We start from the raw sequence: 20,522 nt of genomic DNA, 5'->3' as shown, positions 1-20,522 counted from the left end.
TTTCCTGCACCCGTCCGCCGCCAGGATCTTCCGGTCCCGTCGCAAGTCAATGGACTTCTGGCTGTGGGGGTGCCACCTTGCCCGCGGCGGGTCCTGCCTGTGACAAGGCCGGAAACTCCCGCCCGTAGTTAAGCTCGATGCCCTCGTCAACCGACACCTACATGTGCACTTTTCAGCATGGGTTGCTGGATAGTTATCCTGCATCACCAAATAGATAGAAGCCAGGTTCCAGTCTGCCTTACTTGCTGACACCTGCTCAGTATTAGGCTCAGTAAAGAGTTACCGTTATGCCTCTCACTGCAAACATCCTTCACATTTGAAGCAAAGCCACAAAAATAAACATCACCCGAGAAAATCATTAAAAATTTTAAAAACTACATGTTCTGCAAACATGCTTATTGTGGGCAGGGGCAGAGACAAAAACCTGCAAGTTCTGGAAATCTGAAATAGAGGCACAGGAAAATGAGAGTTCACGGTGTAAACATTTTGGGTGTGACCAGAGTTCTGAACAATAGAACCAATTGAAATGTTAGATTTAATATTGACTTCCTACAATCAAGTCAAAACGGGTGATGTTAGAGTAGCTGTCTGTTTTACCATTTTTAATGTCACTTTTTAAACAATAATCCCCACTGAGTAATCTTTAAGAATATAAAGTTCAACTTAAAATGTACAACATCAGTACCAAAATGACAACGTGAAGTCTCCAGGGAATGTGTCGCTCTCACGGACCAAGAAAGTTCCATCTCGTCCCCCCGTTTCCATACAAAACTCCTGGAGTAGCTTCTCCGCCCTCTGCCTGCCATCTTTGCCCATCTTCCCGTGAAACCATTTCTCGTTAAAGTGACGATCTGTACTATTCATTTTCTAAATAAAAAAGTTTCCGTTAGTCGTTCCTACAGATACAGTATTACCACGAAGAGGCAATTACATCGTGAAGGGGGAAAGAAGCAAGAGTGAAAAGGGCCATCAGAGCCTCGGAAAGGGTTCAGAGGAGGTTGAAAAGGCTGCACAGGAGATTTATCAGAACGGTACCAAAGATGAGGGACTTCTGAGTTAGGTGGAGTGATTAGAGAAGCTGAGATTGTTCTCCTTTGTTTAAAGAAGGGGGAGACTTCATAGAAGTCGTCAAAATTATGAAGGGGCTTGATAGAGTGAATAGCGTGAAATCATTTCCCACTGACAGGAGTCTATTTAACCAGAGGACACAGATTTAAGGTAATTGGCCAACAAACCGGGGGGGGGGTGGGGGGAGCATGAGGAGAATTTTTTTTTTTATGCAGCGAGTTGTTACGATTTGGAATGCAGTGCCTGGAAGGAAGCAGGTTCATAGTAAATTTCAAGAAGGTTATATATTTGAAAAGGAAGAAAATTGCAGGGCTATGAGGAAAATGCAGGGAATTGAGAATAATTGGACAGCTCTTTCAATGAAGCAGAAGGGACTTCCTTCTGTCTTGTATGATTCTATGAAAAGTAAACTCACAGAATGGTGATGTGCAAGTCTCAAACTGCAAGTGCAGTAGAATGGCAAAGTGAAGGAAAGAATGCGCAGAAATGGCCATGTCAAAGGCCAACTGAATACTTGGTTTTATTTTTAGAAGTGTCGAATGAAAAAAACATAGTAAGGTGGAATTTGCACAAATCCTTAGGCTGTTGTTGGAATGTTATAGATCCCATTATAGGAGGGATATAAAAGTAATGCTGCAGCATAAATTTACCAAGATGTGGCCAGGGGTGAGCAGTTACCGTCACAATGGGAAACTTCAGAAGTTGGCTGTTGTTCACGAGAGTTGAGAAAGTTAGGGGGTGATGTGAAGAGGTCATTGAGGTTATAATAAGGTAGATTGCATCTAATGGTCTGTGGTAATGAAAAGGGACAGATTTAAGATATTCACAAAAAGAAATTCAAGGGATGTTAGAAAATAGTTTACTACACATGCTGGGTAGAATGGGAAATAGATAACTGCTGTAATATTCTATGATCCTAAATAATAATTGAGGTTAAATTAAGGCCAATTTAATACGTCAGATCGATGTCACTGAGGACTGAAGTTCTAAGTTCATTAACAGTCAGCACAGAGGAGACTCAAAAACAGGTTGTTAATCAACCTGCAAAATTCTTCAACACTCCACACCATTCTCCAACGGAGAAGAACATAAAAATAGGCAAAACAAGAAAAACAAAGAAGGTAACTTTAATCCTATATTGTAATGCTAGGTTCAATTCCAAGTCCCATCTGTCAGAGGACAGTTCCCTCATGAAGCGCTTCAGTCATTTCTTGTTAGAGAAGTCCTTCTTAGTATACAGTTAATTTACTTCAGGGCAGCAACACAACATAGTTTCAATGAATGTTACTCAAATGAAATGCTGTTCACTGGTTCAGTACTGGCAGCAATTGGATGCAGCAGATTCTGGCCAGGATTTTCTGTGTCTGTCGGCGTTGGGCGTGTTCGGTGGTGTGAATAGACAACAAGGTGCGATCAGTTTCACAACGGCGTGAAACCAGTTTGTGATTGTCCACTCAGCCTGTCGATGGCAGGCCGCGTTTCCATCGGACATCGGGAACCCCATTGTAATACATCAACATATCATTATAAGGCCAACCCACTGGACTTGTCCCCCCACCCCTCGCTGGATTGTCTGCCCATGTCAGCAGGAAAACACACCGATGTGTTTGACAACTGCACCAAGCGACGTGCACCTGGCGGGCTGCACTTCACTCGGGACTTCAAGGTTTGTTTGCCTATCTTGCTTCGGTCGGCAGTCGCAGTCATCAGCGCCAGGCTTCACAGGCAGCACCACAACACCTTTAGGGGGGGTCTCACGGATAGGTCTCTACCTACCAGGTCAGCCATATGTGGATGGCTTTTCAACGGCTGCAGGGCTAGGGCTTGTTTGGGGAAGGGGGGGAAGTGGCCTCAGGCAAGGGAAGAGGCTGCAGAACGAGAGCTGTACTGGGGAAGGAGGGTAACCCAGGGTGTGTTTGGGGGGGGTACATGTTGATCTGTGCAAGTGGCCTCAAGCTAGTGAGGGCTGAGGAGGCAACTCCAGAGGAGATGAGGCCAGATGCACATATGAGGGTTTGTGTGTGAGAATGGGTGGTGATGTCCTTTGAGCTGGCAGTGAGTGAGATGCCAGTGAATATGTGATGGGCTTAAGTACGAGAGTTTAGAGTGATGAGATAGTTGCCATACCCCGGCTGCACGGAAGAGATCATTTATCCTCTATCTGCATTGGATAGCCAACTTCTTCTGTGCATCTATGGCACTGACCACCACTGCCATTGCCTGCTATTCTGGATTGGTGATGCCACTGCCTGCCACTGTGGCCAGAGCAGGGGTAGAAGACATCACGGCGGGCCTCCACAGCGTCCAAATGGCATTCCAGTGATATGTCATTAAACCTGGGGGCTGCAGACCTTTTGCCTTTTGTGGACATCTTTCCCTGCAGTAGTCGTGGGTTGGGTGCACTGAGATGTGTGTGCGCGGCTGGACTTTAAATATGGCGTCTGGGGTGATGAAGCAGCGAAGTGATGGCATGGCGGGCGAATGAGAGCCTGCCCACCATGGAAACGGCATGTTTCCCGGGAATGTATAAGTAATGCGGCAGGTTTTGGATGATAAGGCGTAAAAACCTGCCATCATGGCCAGTGGGTAAAACAACGTTTCACCCACCCGCTACCGCACTTAGTGTGAATCTGGGACGATTCTGCCCTTTGTCTCTGCAGCATTGATCACCAAACCCTTTGATATAATACTTTGGTGCTGCATTTCAGCAGAAGCGATAATTGAAAGCAAATTAAGGTACCTACTGAATAAGAATGGAGATAGTGAAGAAGCTATATCACAAGGAAACTGAGCTTCTGATGTGGGACTAAAGTCAGGAATTTGATCATAATTTTGCTCTGGTTGTTGACAGAGAGTGAATAATCCAACTGTCACCATGCCAATTTGGAATGGAAGGATACTTGGCCGTGTTCTAGTTCTCTTCTCATACCACCCAAGTAGTTAATTCTGGTTCTGATAATGTTCCTTATGGGTTGAACAATATCACCAATGCAGTTGAGAAACATTGTGTAGACATATAACCTGGAGGGGGTGGGGGAAGACTAAGGAAAAAAAACCATGGGTGCTGATGTTTATTTTATTTCTCGATTACATACTGAAAGCCTGAAATGAAACCTGTGCAGGGAGAGGAAAAAAAATCAAACAAATGGCGAGAGGAAGGAAGGAAGGATGCAAAGGATGAAGCAGGTTAAAATGAACAATACCTGGTTTGTTATTGTAGCAAATTCATTATCATCATCAGTTGAATCTGCAAAATAAAGCTTTCCATCTACTATCACACAGTAGTGCTTGTACCAGGTCTGCCAAAAGATATCAAACAGTGTTGTTCATGACAGTGCAGTGACAATTATACAATGGTTAAATGCCAATAATGCAGAGCGAATATGTGACACAGCATCTGACCTATCATGCATTTGATATTTAAAAAGGGCATTGAAATCAGAAGCTAGAAATGCAATGTAAGAACACTGCACAGTTCTGTCAAGAAAGGTTTTAGTCTTGCGTGGAACATTTTGGGATGGATAGATATCTTATATGAGGAAAGCAATGAGACACTCCCACAGTTACTATTTCCAGGTAAGTGGCCCAAAAGTCTCATGTTCGAGACTTGAGTTTGCATGTGCCACCAAGGCAGAATGGAAATATGCATAAACCTTATACAAGCTGACTCAGATAGAGTCAACTTTTGCTCTTACACGAGAGTTGGCCTCAGATCAGCTCCTATATTCAAATCACAGCAGCTGGCAAAGGATCTGATGCTGTTTTCATGAACAACATTACTTTGGTTTTCTGACGTAGCCACTTGGTCAATATTAACACAATTCTGATTTAGTATTTTATTCATTCACAGGATATGGGCTTCGCTGGCTGGGCCAGCATTTATTGCCCATCCCTGGTTGCCCTTGAAAAGGTGGTGTTGAGCTGTCTTCTTGAATAGCTGCAGTCCACGTGGTGCAAGTACACCTACAGTGCTGTTAGGGAGGGAGTTCCAGGATTTTGACCCAGCGACAGTGAAGGAACGGCAATATATTTCCAAGTCAGGATGGTGAGTGACTTGGAGGGGAACTTCCAGGTGGTGGTGTGCCCAATCTACCTGCTGCCCTTGTCCTTCTAGACAGTAGTGGTCATGGGTTTGGAAGGTGCTGTTGAAGGAGCCTTGGTGAATTCCTGCAGTGCATCTTGTAGATGGTACATACTACTGCTCTACTGCTACTGTGGTGGAAAGAGTGAATATTTGTGGGTGTGGTGCCAATCAAGCGGCCTGCTTTGTCCTGGACGGTGTCAAGATTCTTGAGTATTGTGGGAGCTGCACTCATCCAGGCAAGTGGGAAATATTCCATCATGCTCCTGACTTGTGCCTTGCAGATGGTGGACAGGCTTTGGGCAGTCAGGAGGTGGGTTACTCGTCACACGATTCCTAGCCCCTGACCTGCTCTTGTAGCCACCGTATTTATATGGCTAGTCCAGTTCAGTTTCTGGTCAATGGTAACCCCCAGGATGCTAATAGTGGGGGATTCAGTGATGGTAATGCTGTTGAACATTAAGGGCTGATGGTTGGATTCTCTCTTGTTGGAGATGGTCATTGCCTGGCACTAGTGTGGCATGAATGTTACTTGCCACTTGTCAACCCAAAACTGGATATTGTCCAGGTCTTGCTCCATTTGGACATGGACTGCTTCAGTGTCTGAGCAGTCACGAATGATGCAAAACATCATGCAAACATCAGCGAACATCCCTACCTCTGACCTTATAATGGAAGGAAGGTCATTGATGAAGCAGCTGAAGATGGTTGGGCCGAGGGCACTACCCTGAGGGACTCCTGCAGTGATGTCCTGGAGATGAGATGACGGACCTCCAACAACCACAACCATCTTCCTTTGTGCTAGGTATGACTCTAAACAGTGGAGAGTTTTCCCCCTGGTTCCCATTGACTCCAGTTTTGCTAGGGCTCCTTGATACCACACTCGGCCAAATGCGGCCTTGATGGCAAAGGCAGTCATTCTCATCTCACTTCTGGAGTTCAGCTCTTTTGTCCATATTTGAACCAAGGCTATAATGAGCTCAGGAGCTGAGTGACCCTGGTGCAATCCAAACTGAGCGTCAACGAGCAGGTTATTGCTAAGCAAGTGCCGCTTGATAGCACTGTTGATGACCCCTTCCATTACTTTACTGATGATGTAGAGTAGACTGATGGGGCGGTAATTGGCTGAGTTGGATTTGTCCTGCTTTTTGTGTACAGGACATACTTGGGCAATTTGCCAAATAGATGCCAGTGTTGTAACTGTTCTGAAACAGCTTGGCTAGGGGCATGCTAAGTTCTGGAGCACAAGTCTTCAGTATGAATGTCAGGGCCCATAGCCTTTGCACTATCCATTGCCTTCAGCCCCTTCTTGATATCACGTGGAGTGGACTGAATTGGCTGGAGACTGGCATCTGTGATGCTGGGAACCTCCGGAGGAGGCCGAGATGGATCATCCACTTGGCACTTCTGGCTGAAGATTGTAGCAAATGCTTTAGCCTTATCTTTTGATGAGCTGAGCTCCTCCATCATTGAGGATGGGGATATTTGTGGAGCTCCTCCTCTAGTGAGTTGTTTAATTGTCCACCACCATTCATGACTGGGTGTGGCAGGGCTGCAGAGCTTAGGTCTGATCCATTGGTTGTGGGATCGTTTAGCTCTGTCTATCACTTGCTGCTTATGCTGTTTGGCATGCAAGTAGTTCTGTGTTATAGCTTCACCAGGTTGACACATCATTTTTAGGTATGCCTGGTGCTGCTCCTGGCATGTCTTCCTGCACTCTTCATTGAACCAGGGTTGATCCCCTGACTTGATGGTAATGGTAGAGTGGGGGATATACCGGTCCATGAGGTTACAGATTGTGTTTGAGTACAGTTCTGCTGCTACTGATGGCCCACAGCACCTCATGGATGCCCAGCCTTGAGTTACTAGATCTGTTCAAAATCTATCCGATTTAGCATGGTGATAGTGCCACATAATGTGATGGGGGGTATCCTCAATGTGAAGGCGGGACTTTGCCTCCATAAGGGCAGTGCGGTGGTCATTTCTACTGATACTGTCATGGACAGATGTATCTGCAGCAGGCAGGTTGGTGAGGATGAGGTCAAGTATGTTTTTCCCTCTTGTTGGTTCCCTCACCACCTGCCGCAGACCCAGTCTCGCAGCTATATCATTTAGAACTTGACCGCTCGGTCAGTAGTGGTGCTACCGAGCCACTCTCGGCGATGGACATTGAAGTCCCCTATGTAGAGTACATTCTGTGCCCTTGCCACCCTCAGTGCTTTCTCCAAGTGATGTTGAACATGGAGGAGCACTGATTCATCAGCTGAGGGAGGGTGGTAGGTGGTAATCAGCAGGTGGTTTCCTTGCCCATGTTTGACCTGATGCCATGAGACTTCATAGGGTCCAGAGTTGATGTTGAGATCTCCCAGGGCAACTCCCTCCCAAATGTATACCACTGTGCTGCCACCTCTGCCAGGTCTGTCCTGCCAGTGGGACAGGACATAGCCAGGGATGGTGATGGTGGTGTCTGGGACATTATCTGTAAGGTATGATTCTGTGAGGATGACAATGTCAGGCTGTTGTTTGGCTAGCCTGTGAGACAGCTCTCCCAATTTTGGTCAGGAGGACCCCTGCAGGGTTGACAGGGTTGAGATTGCCATTGTCATTTCCGGTGCCTAGGCTGATGCCAGGTGGTCTGTCCGGTTTCATTCCTTTTTTGTGGGACTTTGTAGTGGTTTGTTACAACTGAGTGGCCATTTCAGAGGGCATGTAAGAGTCAGGTGAAGGCCAGACTAGGTAAGGACGATAGATTTCCTTCCCTAAAGTGAACCAGATGGGCTTTTACAACAATCTACAGTAGTTCCATGGTCACTGTCAGACTTTTAATTCCAGATTTTTTTTATTGAGTTCATCTGCCATGGTGGGATTTGAACCCAGGTCCCCATTGCATTACCCTGGGTCTCTGGATTACTAGTCCAGCGACAATACCACTATGCGATCACCTCCCCCTCTTCGGTAATATTATTTCAATGCATCTTTTAAAGCTTAATTTTTGAAAATGTTAGCTATAAATCCAGTACAAGACAAAAGGGGCTGTTATAAATAGTGATGCCTGTGGTTTTACCAGGTCAACTGGATCCAGCAGGTAAAGAAATCCAGACTTCTTTTCAAGCTCCTTACAGGAGGTGTAAACAGTAGAAGTACTATCCTCTTGCTGAGATTCCAATTTTTTGTGCTGAAACAGAGACAGAAATTTCAAAAGAATAAATAAACAGAATGACAATTCAATAACTGGCTTCAAGACACAGTACTACAATTTCTAGGCTTGACTAGCTTTTAGTAGGTTACCTCTCTGCTACAGAATGGTGGATGGAATAATAAAAGATAGAGAAATTTATAGGATCTATACAGAAAATTAAAATAAGCAACCATATACTCCTCGATCCCACTCTGTTGCACGCTAATTTATAAGGATTGAGCTCTACTACATCTTCTGCCAATGCTGGAGCAGTTTTCAGTGTACTATGATTGGAAGTGGAACCCTTCCTATATCTCAGTTTACGTCCTCTACCTTCAAACCCATTTACTACTAGTCTGACCTTATTCCCTTCCCTTCTCTCCCAGTTGCTAGTTTGATTCCAAAACACTTCCACTCCACTCCACAGGTACATTTCTGCTGGCTTGGCACCAATACTATTTTACTTTCTGTTCGTTTCCCTCAACCACGTACTTCAAAAAATAAATAAGACAGGTTGGGATCTCAGTTGGAGCTCCAATGAGGTGAAAATTTAATTATTTTACTGCAGTATATGTGCTGAAGAGGCAACACCCCAACATGGCTGCCTTCTACATTCTATGGGGAATCTGACTGGGTTGTAGTGTTGCATAATTAGCATAGATCAAATTTAGGATCTGGCTAGATTGCAGTTAGCATGGACCAATCTGCCATATTGCAGGTGCAGTTCTGCATTACAGTCCCTGCATTACAGCTTACAATTTTACAAACATACTTTTTAAAAAATGTTTTATTGGATCGATAGGCGTGCATGAATAATTAATAAAAAGCTCAAAATAGCCATGAATTTCCTTACAGCTGCTCCCAATCGAGCTCTGTACTAAACAGGTTTACCAAAAAGGTATTCATCACCTGTGCGCCTTAGATTTGAAAATAACCCAAATAAAATGGTCAGTTTCAATTAAGAGTGTCGAAGGTGACCTTGATTCAGAGTCTGGAGCTACGTATTGGTCGACACCAGTTCATTGCAAGATGAGAACAAAATCTCAAGCATCCCCCAAATTCACAGGAAGCCTATCGGCTCCTGTGCCTGTTCTGCTGGCAGCTGCACATTGGAGTTTTTAATCCTAATCCCGTTCTCCTATTTCCTTCCATAACAGCCTTTCTTCAAGTGTTTAAACTCAGTGATTGGCTCGGCTTTAACGGCCATTTATGGTAACGAATTCCATTCTTTTGTGTGAAAACATGTTTTCTAAACATCTCCTGTTTGAACAGTGCTTTGATGCGTAAATTTAACCCATGTGAAAATGGTAAACCCAACGTGACGCTCTCACCTTAATAATTATTTTATTTGTAAGCTGTGCCGGGGATGGCAACTGCTCTGCATTTGCTTCAATTGGTTTGGTGATAAGCATAGACCCAAAAGTTTCCTTGAACTTGCAGGCCATGTGTCGTTGCTGCTCAACGGTACAGTGTTCTTCAATTGAAAGTATGACTGGGTACCTTAGAAAGTCAACGATAAAATTAGTACCACATCCACTGTACCAGATAAAATCGGAATGGTATGGCATGCATCCAATGAGCAATTGCAGTAAAATACTAATAATAAATGTGTGATAGCTGATCAAACCAGTTCAAGAAAACAGATACAAGAGCATTGGAATTGGGAACTCGGTGATGCAGTGGGTTAGACACTGCCCTTTCACCTCTAGCACCTGGTTCCAAACTCAGTCCAGGCTCACAGGAGGGAAATCTCCAAAATCTATTGGCTGTGTAGCTGCTAGGTGAAGTGTGTTTGGGCAGCCTCAATCCAGGTTCAGGGCTGGGGCAGAATCCCCTAACACAAATTTGGCAATAACTAATAATATCATTCAGCCAAGTCTATGTAGGACTGGTGTGGGGAATTGAAAGCAATGTCACATTGGAGGGGCTGCTTCTCTGAGGTTGGGGTGTGGCACATTATTGGAGCAACAGAGATGGATGTTTCATTCTGCATCCAGCTGTCCTAGGGAAGTGCTTGATACATGCACAAGAGGCTGAGTTATTGCTTCGGGGAAAGGAAACAGGAGTCGGGACTGTTTCCAGGTGTCGAACTCAGTCCACGGGGAGAACAGAGTACTCTCTGTTTAAGATCTTGATTGGAGCGTTCCCCACCCTGCTCTCCCACCCCGCTCAATTAGCATGGTGACAGGTACTCTGTCCAATAAGGGTGGCTGGGCTGAAGAAGCTGAAGGGCCAATCAGAGGCCTTCCAGCTTCAAAGAATCACCAGGCTGCAGTGGGTAAGTAAATGAGCGGGTATTTCAACATGAAGGTGCCCTTCTCACCAACATTTTTAAAAATTGAAATAAGAATGGAAAAAGCGGCCAGGCCAAGAGAAAGAGTTGATTGCCTGTGTGAGTGCGCGTGTGTGTATGCATGTGTGGCAAGGGATGGTGTTGGGTGGCAAAATTCCTCTACAGGGCTGCACCCACATCCAGGCATGCAGGGAGGGAAGGTTGTAGGCCTCCCTAGAGTGCTGCCTACCTCCCCCACGCCACCCCCTCCAACCGCCTGCCAACCTGCTGCCGGGTGCCCATCACCAGCCAGTTAAACTGGCCCCCCTTTCGTGCCAGGAAAATTGGAAGCCCCTAAATTTTGGTCTTAGCTGTCTGAAATGGTAAGTAGTTCATTGCCTGGAATTAAAGCAGCACAAACAATAACAAACAATAAATACTATAATTACTGCCAAGTAGTATCAAATCAAACACTAGAAAGCAACAGTGAAATTTCATTGTTTTATATATATGTTTTTTTTTAAAAAGGTAACATCATCATTCCAAAATATTTCACCTGAAGCCATGCAGAGAAATGCTAAATGTTGTGAGGAGACCTATATATGAGCAGAATATTCATTTACAAAAATTGTCAGAAATGAGATGGTGCTTCTTCTAGGTATCAGTCATAACTCAGTTGGTGGATCTCTCACCTCTGAGTTAGAAGGTTGTAGATTCAAGTCTCACTCCAGGACTTGAGCATAAAAATCAAAGCTGATGCTCCAGTGCAGCACAGAAGGAGTGCTGCACCGTTGAAGGTGCAGTCCTTTGATTGAGGCCTTAAACTGAGACCTTGTCAGTCCTCTCAGCTGGACATTAAAAAAATCCCACAAAGAAGTGCAGTGAAGTTATCCCCAGTCTCCCCACCAATATCCATCCCTCAATCAACATCACAAAAAAAGATTATCTGGTCTTTATGACATTGTGGGAGCTTGCTGTGTCCAAATTGGCTGCCAAGTTTCCCACATTACAACTATGACTACACTGGCTGTAAAGCACTTTGGGACATCCATGGTCATGAAAGCTGCTATATAAATGCAAGCTTTTCTTTCTTTCAGATAGTTAAAGGTTCATGTCCCACACAAGGTATGTGAGCACCTAATGGCACTGGTAATCCAGTGCAGTACTGAGAGTGTCCCAAAGAGCATTTAGGCATGTGCAATAAATGACGACTTGCCAGTGTTGCTTATATCCACAAGCAATTCTTTTTTAACACTGCAGTTCTCACAACACAGCTCAGTTATTCCGGAGATATCATGGACCAGCATTCCAGCCGGACTAACGGATAAAACACTAAATAAAAAAAAGTTGTAAATGTTGGAACTCTGAAACATAAAAAACAACCCTGGGAATATGCTGCAGCTCAGACAGTACATATAAATAAAGAGAAAACAAATGTATCTCAGGGACTCAAGGGATATTGGGAAAGGGCAGGAAAGTGGAGTTGAAGCCCAGGATCAGCCAGGCTGATACTGAATTGGTGGAGCAGCCTCAATGGGCCACGTGGACTACTCCTGCCCCTATTTCTTGTGTCCCTGTATTAACATTTTACAAATATGCCCTTCATCAGAACTGGCAGTTGTTCCATTGTCCAGACCTTTCAGTTTGATGAATGGGCAGAACCCCTGACATGGTGACTGAATTTGCCTGCAGGGGCAACAATGTTCCAGCAGCTAAAACACCCAAACAAAATAAACAGTTGAAACTTACTCTGATGAAACAAAGGCATGAATTTTGATGGCATCAACAACATCATCAAACTTGATTTTCGATGTAAGCGTCCAGCCGTGATAAATAATTGGCTTCCCGTCCGGCCCATCCCAGCAATCCACTAAAACAGTTAAAAGCAAATGCAGCATCAGTATCGTAGAGGAAAGAATGTATGTGATACAATCTCACAGAAACCAGGGATTCAGTTTGAAACTCCACTGTAAAAGCTAAGCTTCAAATGAAGGGAAGGTTGAAGAAGGAAATGATCCAGGCCATTAAAATATTGAAGGATATTGATAACGTAGATCTGTTCGTGCTGTTTAACGTGGACTGAGAGCACAAAAGCAGAGGACATAGATTTCTTTTCCCATATGTTCAACTTACACTCAATACATCGACACCCCATCCTCAGGCATCTGGCATATGCTTCTGTAGATGAATCGCTACGAACCTGATCTCCCGTGAGGTACCTGAAGTATTGAAAGAAAGGCATATGATTACCTTTAAGCAGTCTTAATCAGGTTGAATTTCACATAATTTGAGCAGGGGGATCGGTTTATACTATATAGTTCATGTGCAGAAAAATGCCAAGATAGCCTTGATGGGCAAATGACATATTTCTGTGCTGTACCATTCTATCATTCAAAGCTTTTTATTAAAACTGAAAGGTTACTTAATAAGGGTTCCCATCATTCTGATGTGTACTTCATGACTGATTTTAATCTTTATTGAAAATGTTATTAGATGAGGCTGTGAAGTGGTGGCAAACTGGGTGCAGGGCTCAAGCAGATAACATGTGGGATTTGGGTATGCAGTACTGAAAAAAATCTCAAATGCTCCCCCAGTCTTTCATTGGGAGAACAAGGGTGATCTGAGCCATAATTTTGATCAGCATTTTATGATAATGAAACCCATATGACCTGTAGATTCATAAAGTTCAGTAATTATTACAGTCAAACTCCCTTCAGATTCGGGGACCTAACAACACACATTTAAATGTTTCAAATAACTGATAAATGATTATTGTTAATCAGTGTCAATGTTTTTGAGTGTTACTGAAGAGGCTGCATACTGTTTTAACCAATATGTCCAGCCTTGGTTGAAAGTCAAGCCAACCCCTGGACAATGTGGTCAAAGGCTGTCAGGTGGCTGGTAGCCCCACTCAGAGTTTCAAGAGGCAGGAAATGAAGGACATTCATTTATTAATGCAATATCAATACAAAAAAACACTAAAGAAAAATATATATTAGTCTCTACCTTATGAAAAAAAAATCCTTTAAAACCAGGCAAAATAAGTTCCTTACGTGTTATGAGATGATGAGATCCAGTAATGTGATAATGGGTTGTTCATATCCTGGGGACAAATGGAATCATACTTGGTATCCCAGATCGTGTTTTCTCTTGAAAACAAATATGTCAAAAACTGGAAAATAAAAAACAAAATGAAGAGACATTGCAGCAATTTAACCTTGCTGTAAAGTGAATCTGAACAAAGGGCACATTTTAAAGCAGTTCAATTAGAATTTTAACACAAACCCACAGTGAATGGAATGAATAATGTAAGTTAGAACCCAAAAGTTTCCTCTGATGGCTCACAAGTTTCACTAGTTGGCACTAAGCTGTAGAGGCCAAGATCGGCCCATGCTTAATCACCAACTCGCACTAGGTTAGCTATTCCCAGAAAGGAGATTATATAATTGGGGCCAGCAATCTGGTTAAGGGGTAAAAGAATCAGCTAGGGATCCTTGTCCAGTGACCCCCACTGGGATTACACTTATGTGGATGTTAGGGAAGTGCAGAATCAGGGTAAACTGTGTCCTCCTCCACCCCCACCACCCACCTCCACCCACCCACCCACCCCTCCTCCCCCCCACACAAGCCTCTCCACTGTCATGATAGTAGTTGATTGTGGTAGTGGACTCCAGTATTGGATACGATACGGTAATATACCTGGATGTTGAAGGTTAGATAGCACACATTGGAACCTGCCTTAATAGAATTCAGTTTCTGCAGGTGTGTGTTTATGTTAGGAAAATGTGTTATCAATAAAGTTAGCTCAGCTACAATGTCGACAGCCTGTGTGCATCATTGAAACAAAAAACAAGACACTCACAACAGTTAAACAGGTTTGTCAACACTCCCTGATTATGGCCTGAAAATCAATGAAGGCCAATTAGGTGAGACACCAAACACCACCCGGGTTCTGTAGATCTGTGAGGAGTAAATCCTTTCCGAAAGGAAAGGAAAAGCTAAAAAAAACAACATGCCAGTTACACGGTACCCCAGCGAAGATTTTAAAGCATCATGGTGTGCTTCTAAATGGACCAAATCTGAAACAATGATACAAACAAAAATACCCAGCACAATTTGTTGCTTTCTGCTCAGGCAGGTCAGCCTCCAGCTATTTGTCACTTTGAGTTTTGAGCAGCGCATCTCAGGATGCACTGAGGTGTCAGTGTACTCTAGGGTGAACCATTTATCTCCCTAGAAATATGGAATCATTGCTCCTTGACTCAGTAAATCTGAATTAGTTCTTCATAAGCTCTTGAGTGTGATGTCCAGACATCACAGCATCATAAGGGTAGCTGTCGCTGTTCAGCAATTGCACTCATATTTAAAGACTTGTGCTGGGGATTTTCTTGATGGTTCTCCCAATTGGCTGACGCAATTTCAGGAAAGAAAATCCCAGATAAAAGTATAGATACAGGTCCTCCTCAAGAATTGCCGTGGCTGAGGGAGAACCTCAGAGGAGATTGCTGGCATCAGATTTTTGCCTCCCTTCTTATAAGTCAAAATTTAAATGAACATTCTCTCGATGCAGGGATTAAAATTCTCGTGAATTAATTGCAATGTTATTCTGGGGTTTACGGTACAAATGAACCAAAGAATTTAAATTCATGCTCATTATTGCATGTTCATAATTAGAGCTGTTCATTTAATAACTATGTCAGTGTGATATCTCCTGAGTTTGTTCTTCTCTCATTGTTTTCAATGATAGTTTTCTCTCTCTCATTTACGTCAAACATTTCCTGTCTGATGAGATGGGCTGGTAAAGTTCACTATAATCAGGGCTTCTCAACTGGGGGCTCCGCAAGAAGATTTCAAGGGTTCTGCCAAACAAAAGCTCAGCGTTAGTGCTTCATATCAGTGATCAAACCCAGAATGCTGCTGGCACCCAGTGGCTCCCCAGGGAACTGCAGCCAAACAAAAATCTCACATTCAACATATGGGGCAGAATTTTCTGCCTGTCGGGCGGGCGGGCCCAATCCAATCTCTGGCGGGCGGGGAGCCGATCCCGCTGGAGAAGCGGGCCGTGCCGTCATTTTATGTGAGCGGGCCAATTAAGGCCTGCCCAGCGTGACGTCCGCTGGGAAGCGCTATGCGCTCCCTGTGCGAGCGGTGGGGGGGGGGGAATTCCCCAAAAGCGAGAGTTCGCTCTTTTGCGCATGCGCACGAAAGAGTGCACATCTCCCTGAGGCTAAGTGCTGCCTCAGGGAGATCGCTGACACTTTGAAAAAGATTAAAAATAGAGAAAAGAAAATTCCCTGACATGTCCCCCTCATGTGACAATGTCACACGAGATGGGACATGTTCATAAATTACAGTAAAACTTTATTAAACTTTTTAGAACTGCTGCTGGATGAGGTTTCATGTTTTTTCTATTCCCCACCGGGGCTCCTGGCCTGCTCACCAACCTTAAGGTTAGATGGGCAGGTCCTTTAATTGTTTAAAATGATCCTGTCAATGGCCTCAATTGGCCATTGACAGGTCGGCGGGCCCACAGCTGATTTTGCTGCGCCCCCGCCTTCCTGAAAATTTAAATGGGGCGGGATGACATCGGGGGGTCCGCCCAACATGATCCTGCGTCATTTTACACGTCGGCGAGTGGGCCCCGCCCCCTGCTCGCCCACGGCAAAATTCTGCCCATGTTCTTAAACAAGAGCCTGAAACTTCATAGGAACTGGAGTGGACCATTCAGCCCCTCGAGCCTGCTCTGCCATTCAATAAGATCATGGCTGATCTTCTTGTATTTAAATTTCCACGTTCCCATCTAAACCCGATAACCTTTGATTCCCTTGCCTAACAAGAATCTATCTACATCTGCCTTTACAATATTCAATGACCCCGCCTCCACCTCCTTCTGATGCAGAGAGTTCCAAAGTCACACAACCCTCAGAGAAAAAAAATTAGTCCCCTGGTGTTCCATGCCCTGAACAACACAGGGGTGGAGAACCAATTCACAGATAATTCTCCTTCAGTTGACCGCCTATATGATCAGGTCTGATGAATATAGAGAAACAGATTAAACTGACTCTCAGTTTCATCCATTTATATTCTGTTTCGCAATGCCACACCCAATACTTACCTCCTACCCAAAATCCACAAACAGGACTGTCCCGGCAGACCGATCGTGTCAGCCTGTTCCTGCCCCATTGAACTTATTTCTTGCTCTCTTGACTCCATTCTCTCTCCCCTTGTCCAGTCTCTTCCCACCTACATCCACAATTCCTCTCACACCCTACATCATATCAACAATTTCCAGTTCCCTGGCCCCGACCGCCTCCTCTTCACCATGAACGTCCAATCCCTCTACACCTCTATCCCCCAACCGGGATGGTCTGAGGTCTCTCCGCTTCTTCCTCGAACAGAGGCCCGAACAACCCCCTTCCACCACCACTCTCCTCCGTCTGGCTGAACTTGTTCTCACACTGAACAATTTCTCCTTTAACTCCTCTCACTTCCTCCAAATAAAAGGTGTGGCTATGGGTACAAGCATGGGCCCCAGTTATGCCTGTCTCTTTATGGGGTATATGGAACATTCCTTGTTCCAGTCCTACTCCGGCCCCCTCCCACAACTCTTTCTCCGGTTATATCGATGATTGCTTCGGTGCCGCTTCATGCTCTCGTCTGGATCTGGAAAAATTTATTAATTTTGCTTCCAATTTCCACCCCTCCATCATTTTCATATGGTTCTTCTCTGACAGTTCCCTTCCCTTCCTTGACCTCTCTGTCTCAATTTCTGGTGATAGACTGTCCACCAATATTCATTATAAGCCTACCGACTCCCACAGCTACCTCGACTACAGCTCCTCACACCCCGCTTCCTGTAAGGACTCCATCCCATTCTCTCAGTTCCTTCGCCTCCGTCGCATCTGTTCTGATGATGCTACTTTCCAAAACAGTTCCTCTGACATGTCTTCCTTCTTCCTTAACCGAGGTTTTCCACCCATGGTGGTTGACAGGGCCCTCAATCGTGTCCGGCCCATCTCCCGCGCATCCGCCCTCACACCTTCCTCTCCCTCCCAGAACCATGATAGGGTCCCCCTTGTCCTCACTTATCACCCCACCAGCCTCCACATTCAAAGGATCATCCTCCGCCATTTCCGCCAACTCCAGCATGATGCCACTACCAAACACATCTTCCCTTCACCTCCCCTGGCGGCTTTCCACAGGGATCGTTCCCTCAGGGACACCCTGGTCTACTCCTCCATCACCCCCTACACCTCAATACCCCTCCCATGGCAACGTCCCATGCAACCATAGAAGGTGCAACACCTGCCCCTTTACTTCCCCCCTTCTCACCGTCCAAGGGCCCAAACACTCCTTTCAAGTGAAGCAGCATTTCACTTGCACTTCCCTCAATTTAGTCTACTGCATTCGCTGCTCCCAATACGGTCTCCTCTACATTGGAGAGACCAAAGGCAGACTGGGTGACCGCTTTGCAGAACACCTTCAGTCTGTCCACAAGCATGACCCAGACCTCCCTGTCGCTTGCCATTTCAACACACCACCCTGCTCTCATGCCCACATGTCCGTCCTTGGCCTGCTGCAATGTTCCAGTGAAGCTCAACGCAAACTGGAGGAACAGCACCTCATCTTCCGACTAGGCACTTTACAGCCTTCCAGACTGAATATTGAGTTCAACAATTTGAGATCATGAACTCTCTCCTCCATCCCCACCCCCTTTTTCCAATAATTTATAATTTTTTTACAACTATATATTTTTCTTTTCCCTCCTATTTTTAAATTTATTTCGATCTTTTGTTTCATCTCCACCTTTTAGCCCATTTCGATTCCTTCCCCCTACCCCACCCACACTAGGGCCATCTGCCACTAGCTTGCTTCCCTTAATGTCCCCATTAGCACATCCTTTAGATAATATTACCACCGTCAATACCCCTTTGTCCTTTTGTCTATGACATCTTTGGCAGTCTCTTCTTGGCCTCCACCTATCATTGGCCCTCTATCGAGCTCTCCTGTCCCACCCCCTTCTACCAGCTTATACTTCATCTCATTTCTATATGTCTTAGTTCTGATGATGGGTCATAAGGGCTCGAAATGTCAACTGTATCCCTCTCCACAGATGCTGTCAGACCTGCTGAGTTTTTCCAGGTATTTTTGTTTTTGTTCCCAATATTTTCTACCTTTGCTTTGAAATGTCCATAGCAGGACATCAGGATTTACAGTGATAAAAACAAAAAAACTACTGTGGATGCTGGAAATCCAAAACAAAAACAGAATTACCTGGAAAAACTCAGCAGGTCTGGCAGCATCGGTGGAGAAGAAAAGAGTTGACGTTTCGAGTCCTCATGACCCTTCAGCAGAACTGAGTATAGTTAGGAGAGGGATGAAATATAAGCTGGTTTATGGGGGGAGGTGGGGGAGAGAAGTTGGGGTGGGGGTGGGTGGTTGTAGGGACAAGCAAGCAGTGATAGGAGCAGATAATCAAAAGATGTCACAGACAAAAGGAACAAAGGGGTGTTGAAGGTCGTGATATGATCTAAGAAAATGTGATTTACAGTCACAGGTTGATGAAAATCACTTTCAAACAACTGTTCAATTTCCTGAAATGAGGAAAAGTGGAATGGGAGGCTTCAACCTCAGTGGCCCCTTTGAATCAATATTAAATATATTGTAATACTTAGCGCAGCATACAAAGAAGCAATAATAACACATATTTATATGGTGCCTTTAACACAATGAGCACTCTATGGTGCTTCACAGGAACAAAATAAAACAAAATATGACAGCGAGCCACATAAGGAGATAGAAGGTTAGATGATCAAGAGCTTGGTCAAACAGGTAGGTTTTAAGGAGCGTCTTAAAGAAGGATTGAGAGGTGGAGAGGATCAGGGAGAGAATTGCAGAGGTTAGGGCCCAGGCAACCGAGAATGCAGCCATGCTGGAGTGACTAAATGGAGCAGGGGACACCCTGCCACTGCATATCTAGGAGTTCATATCTCCAGGTCTTGACAGAAATGTTGCTCAACACTGGCCACAAGCTTTGCATCAATTAAAATAAAAAATATTAATTAAATGTATTTGTTTAGTTGTATAACTAAATTTAATGCAGAAAAAATATTTGTGATGTGTTACAGGGGGTGCGTGAAATTTTAGAACATGGATGGGTGCCCCTCAGAAACAAAAGGGTTGTGAGCCCTGCACTCTATCACTTTGACTATTCTTCCTTTTCTGCTGTGGGTCTCCCCTGCTGGACACAGCGCATTGTTACCCAGGGAAAACGTGAGGACTATATCTCAGACACCTTCCTCACAATCTATTAAATTCCTGCTGTAAACTACACCCTGTCAGCTATCCACAAAACAAACTGAGGCGATTCAGTGGAGCATGAAAACATGGCTGATTCGGTGAATTAAATAAAACAAAATACGGCAGTAGCTCAGGCAGCTTCTGTGAAGAGAATAAAAGTCAACTTTTTGAATCAATGTTCCTCAGAACGGGAATTTTGCATTGTCTTAACTAGCCTGCTAAAGATTTCTATTTGAATCCAGTAAGAGAAACTTAAATTTCCAGGCAAGTCCAGCTCCCTAGTATAAGGGAAGAGCTGAATTGTTTGAACTATGACGAATGTAACTCGAAAAAGTCACAATGTAAAATTTATTCCAATATGCCAAATGTGGTGTTGATTGCTTCAGCTGCAACGAAGGAAAGATAAAATCTATCACTCCCCCATATCAAAATTTTCTCCATAATGAAACTCTCCTCATACTGAAACTCCTCAGCATTGAAACCCTCATGTGTTGAAAATATCCTTTACTAAATCCACCATTGCTGAAATCCCCAAGGTTAAAACTTCCCCCATTCTGAGCCTCCTCCAGTCCGGAAGCAGCCCCCAGAACTGAAACTACCTGTGGTAAGATTCCTGCAGTGGT

At 44.5% G+C, this 20,522-nt stretch overlaps 1 protein-coding gene across 1 annotated transcript in view; it reads right to left on the bottom strand.

The window, feature by feature from the left end:
• Positions 1-20,522, bottom strand: part of plcg2 (phospholipase C, gamma 2) — a 189,345-nt gene that overhangs the window by 36,062 nt on the left and 132,761 nt on the right. Inside the window, exons 10-16 of the mRNA XM_078544554.1 lie at positions 13,653-13,771; positions 12,733-12,818; positions 12,349-12,469; positions 9,659-9,827; positions 8,214-8,324; positions 4,272-4,367; positions 686-867 (exon numbers count right to left, since the gene is read on the bottom strand). Coding sequence (XP_078400680.1) covers positions 686-867; positions 4,272-4,367; positions 8,214-8,324; positions 9,659-9,827; positions 12,349-12,469; positions 12,733-12,818; positions 13,653-13,771 — 884 coding nt within the window. The remainder of the gene's footprint in view (positions 1-685; positions 868-4,271; positions 4,368-8,213; positions 8,325-9,658; positions 9,828-12,348; positions 12,470-12,732; positions 12,819-13,652; positions 13,772-20,522) is intronic.

The sequence above is a fragment of the Cetorhinus maximus genome, chromosome 6 (genome assembly GCF_964194155.1).
Source record: "Cetorhinus maximus chromosome 6, sCetMax3.hap1.1, whole genome shotgun sequence".
NCBI lineage: Eukaryota > Metazoa > Chordata > Chondrichthyes > Lamniformes > Cetorhinidae > Cetorhinus > Cetorhinus maximus.
The sequence above is the reverse complement of the archived record's forward strand: the minus strand, read 5'-3'. Positions and strand labels throughout refer to the sequence as shown.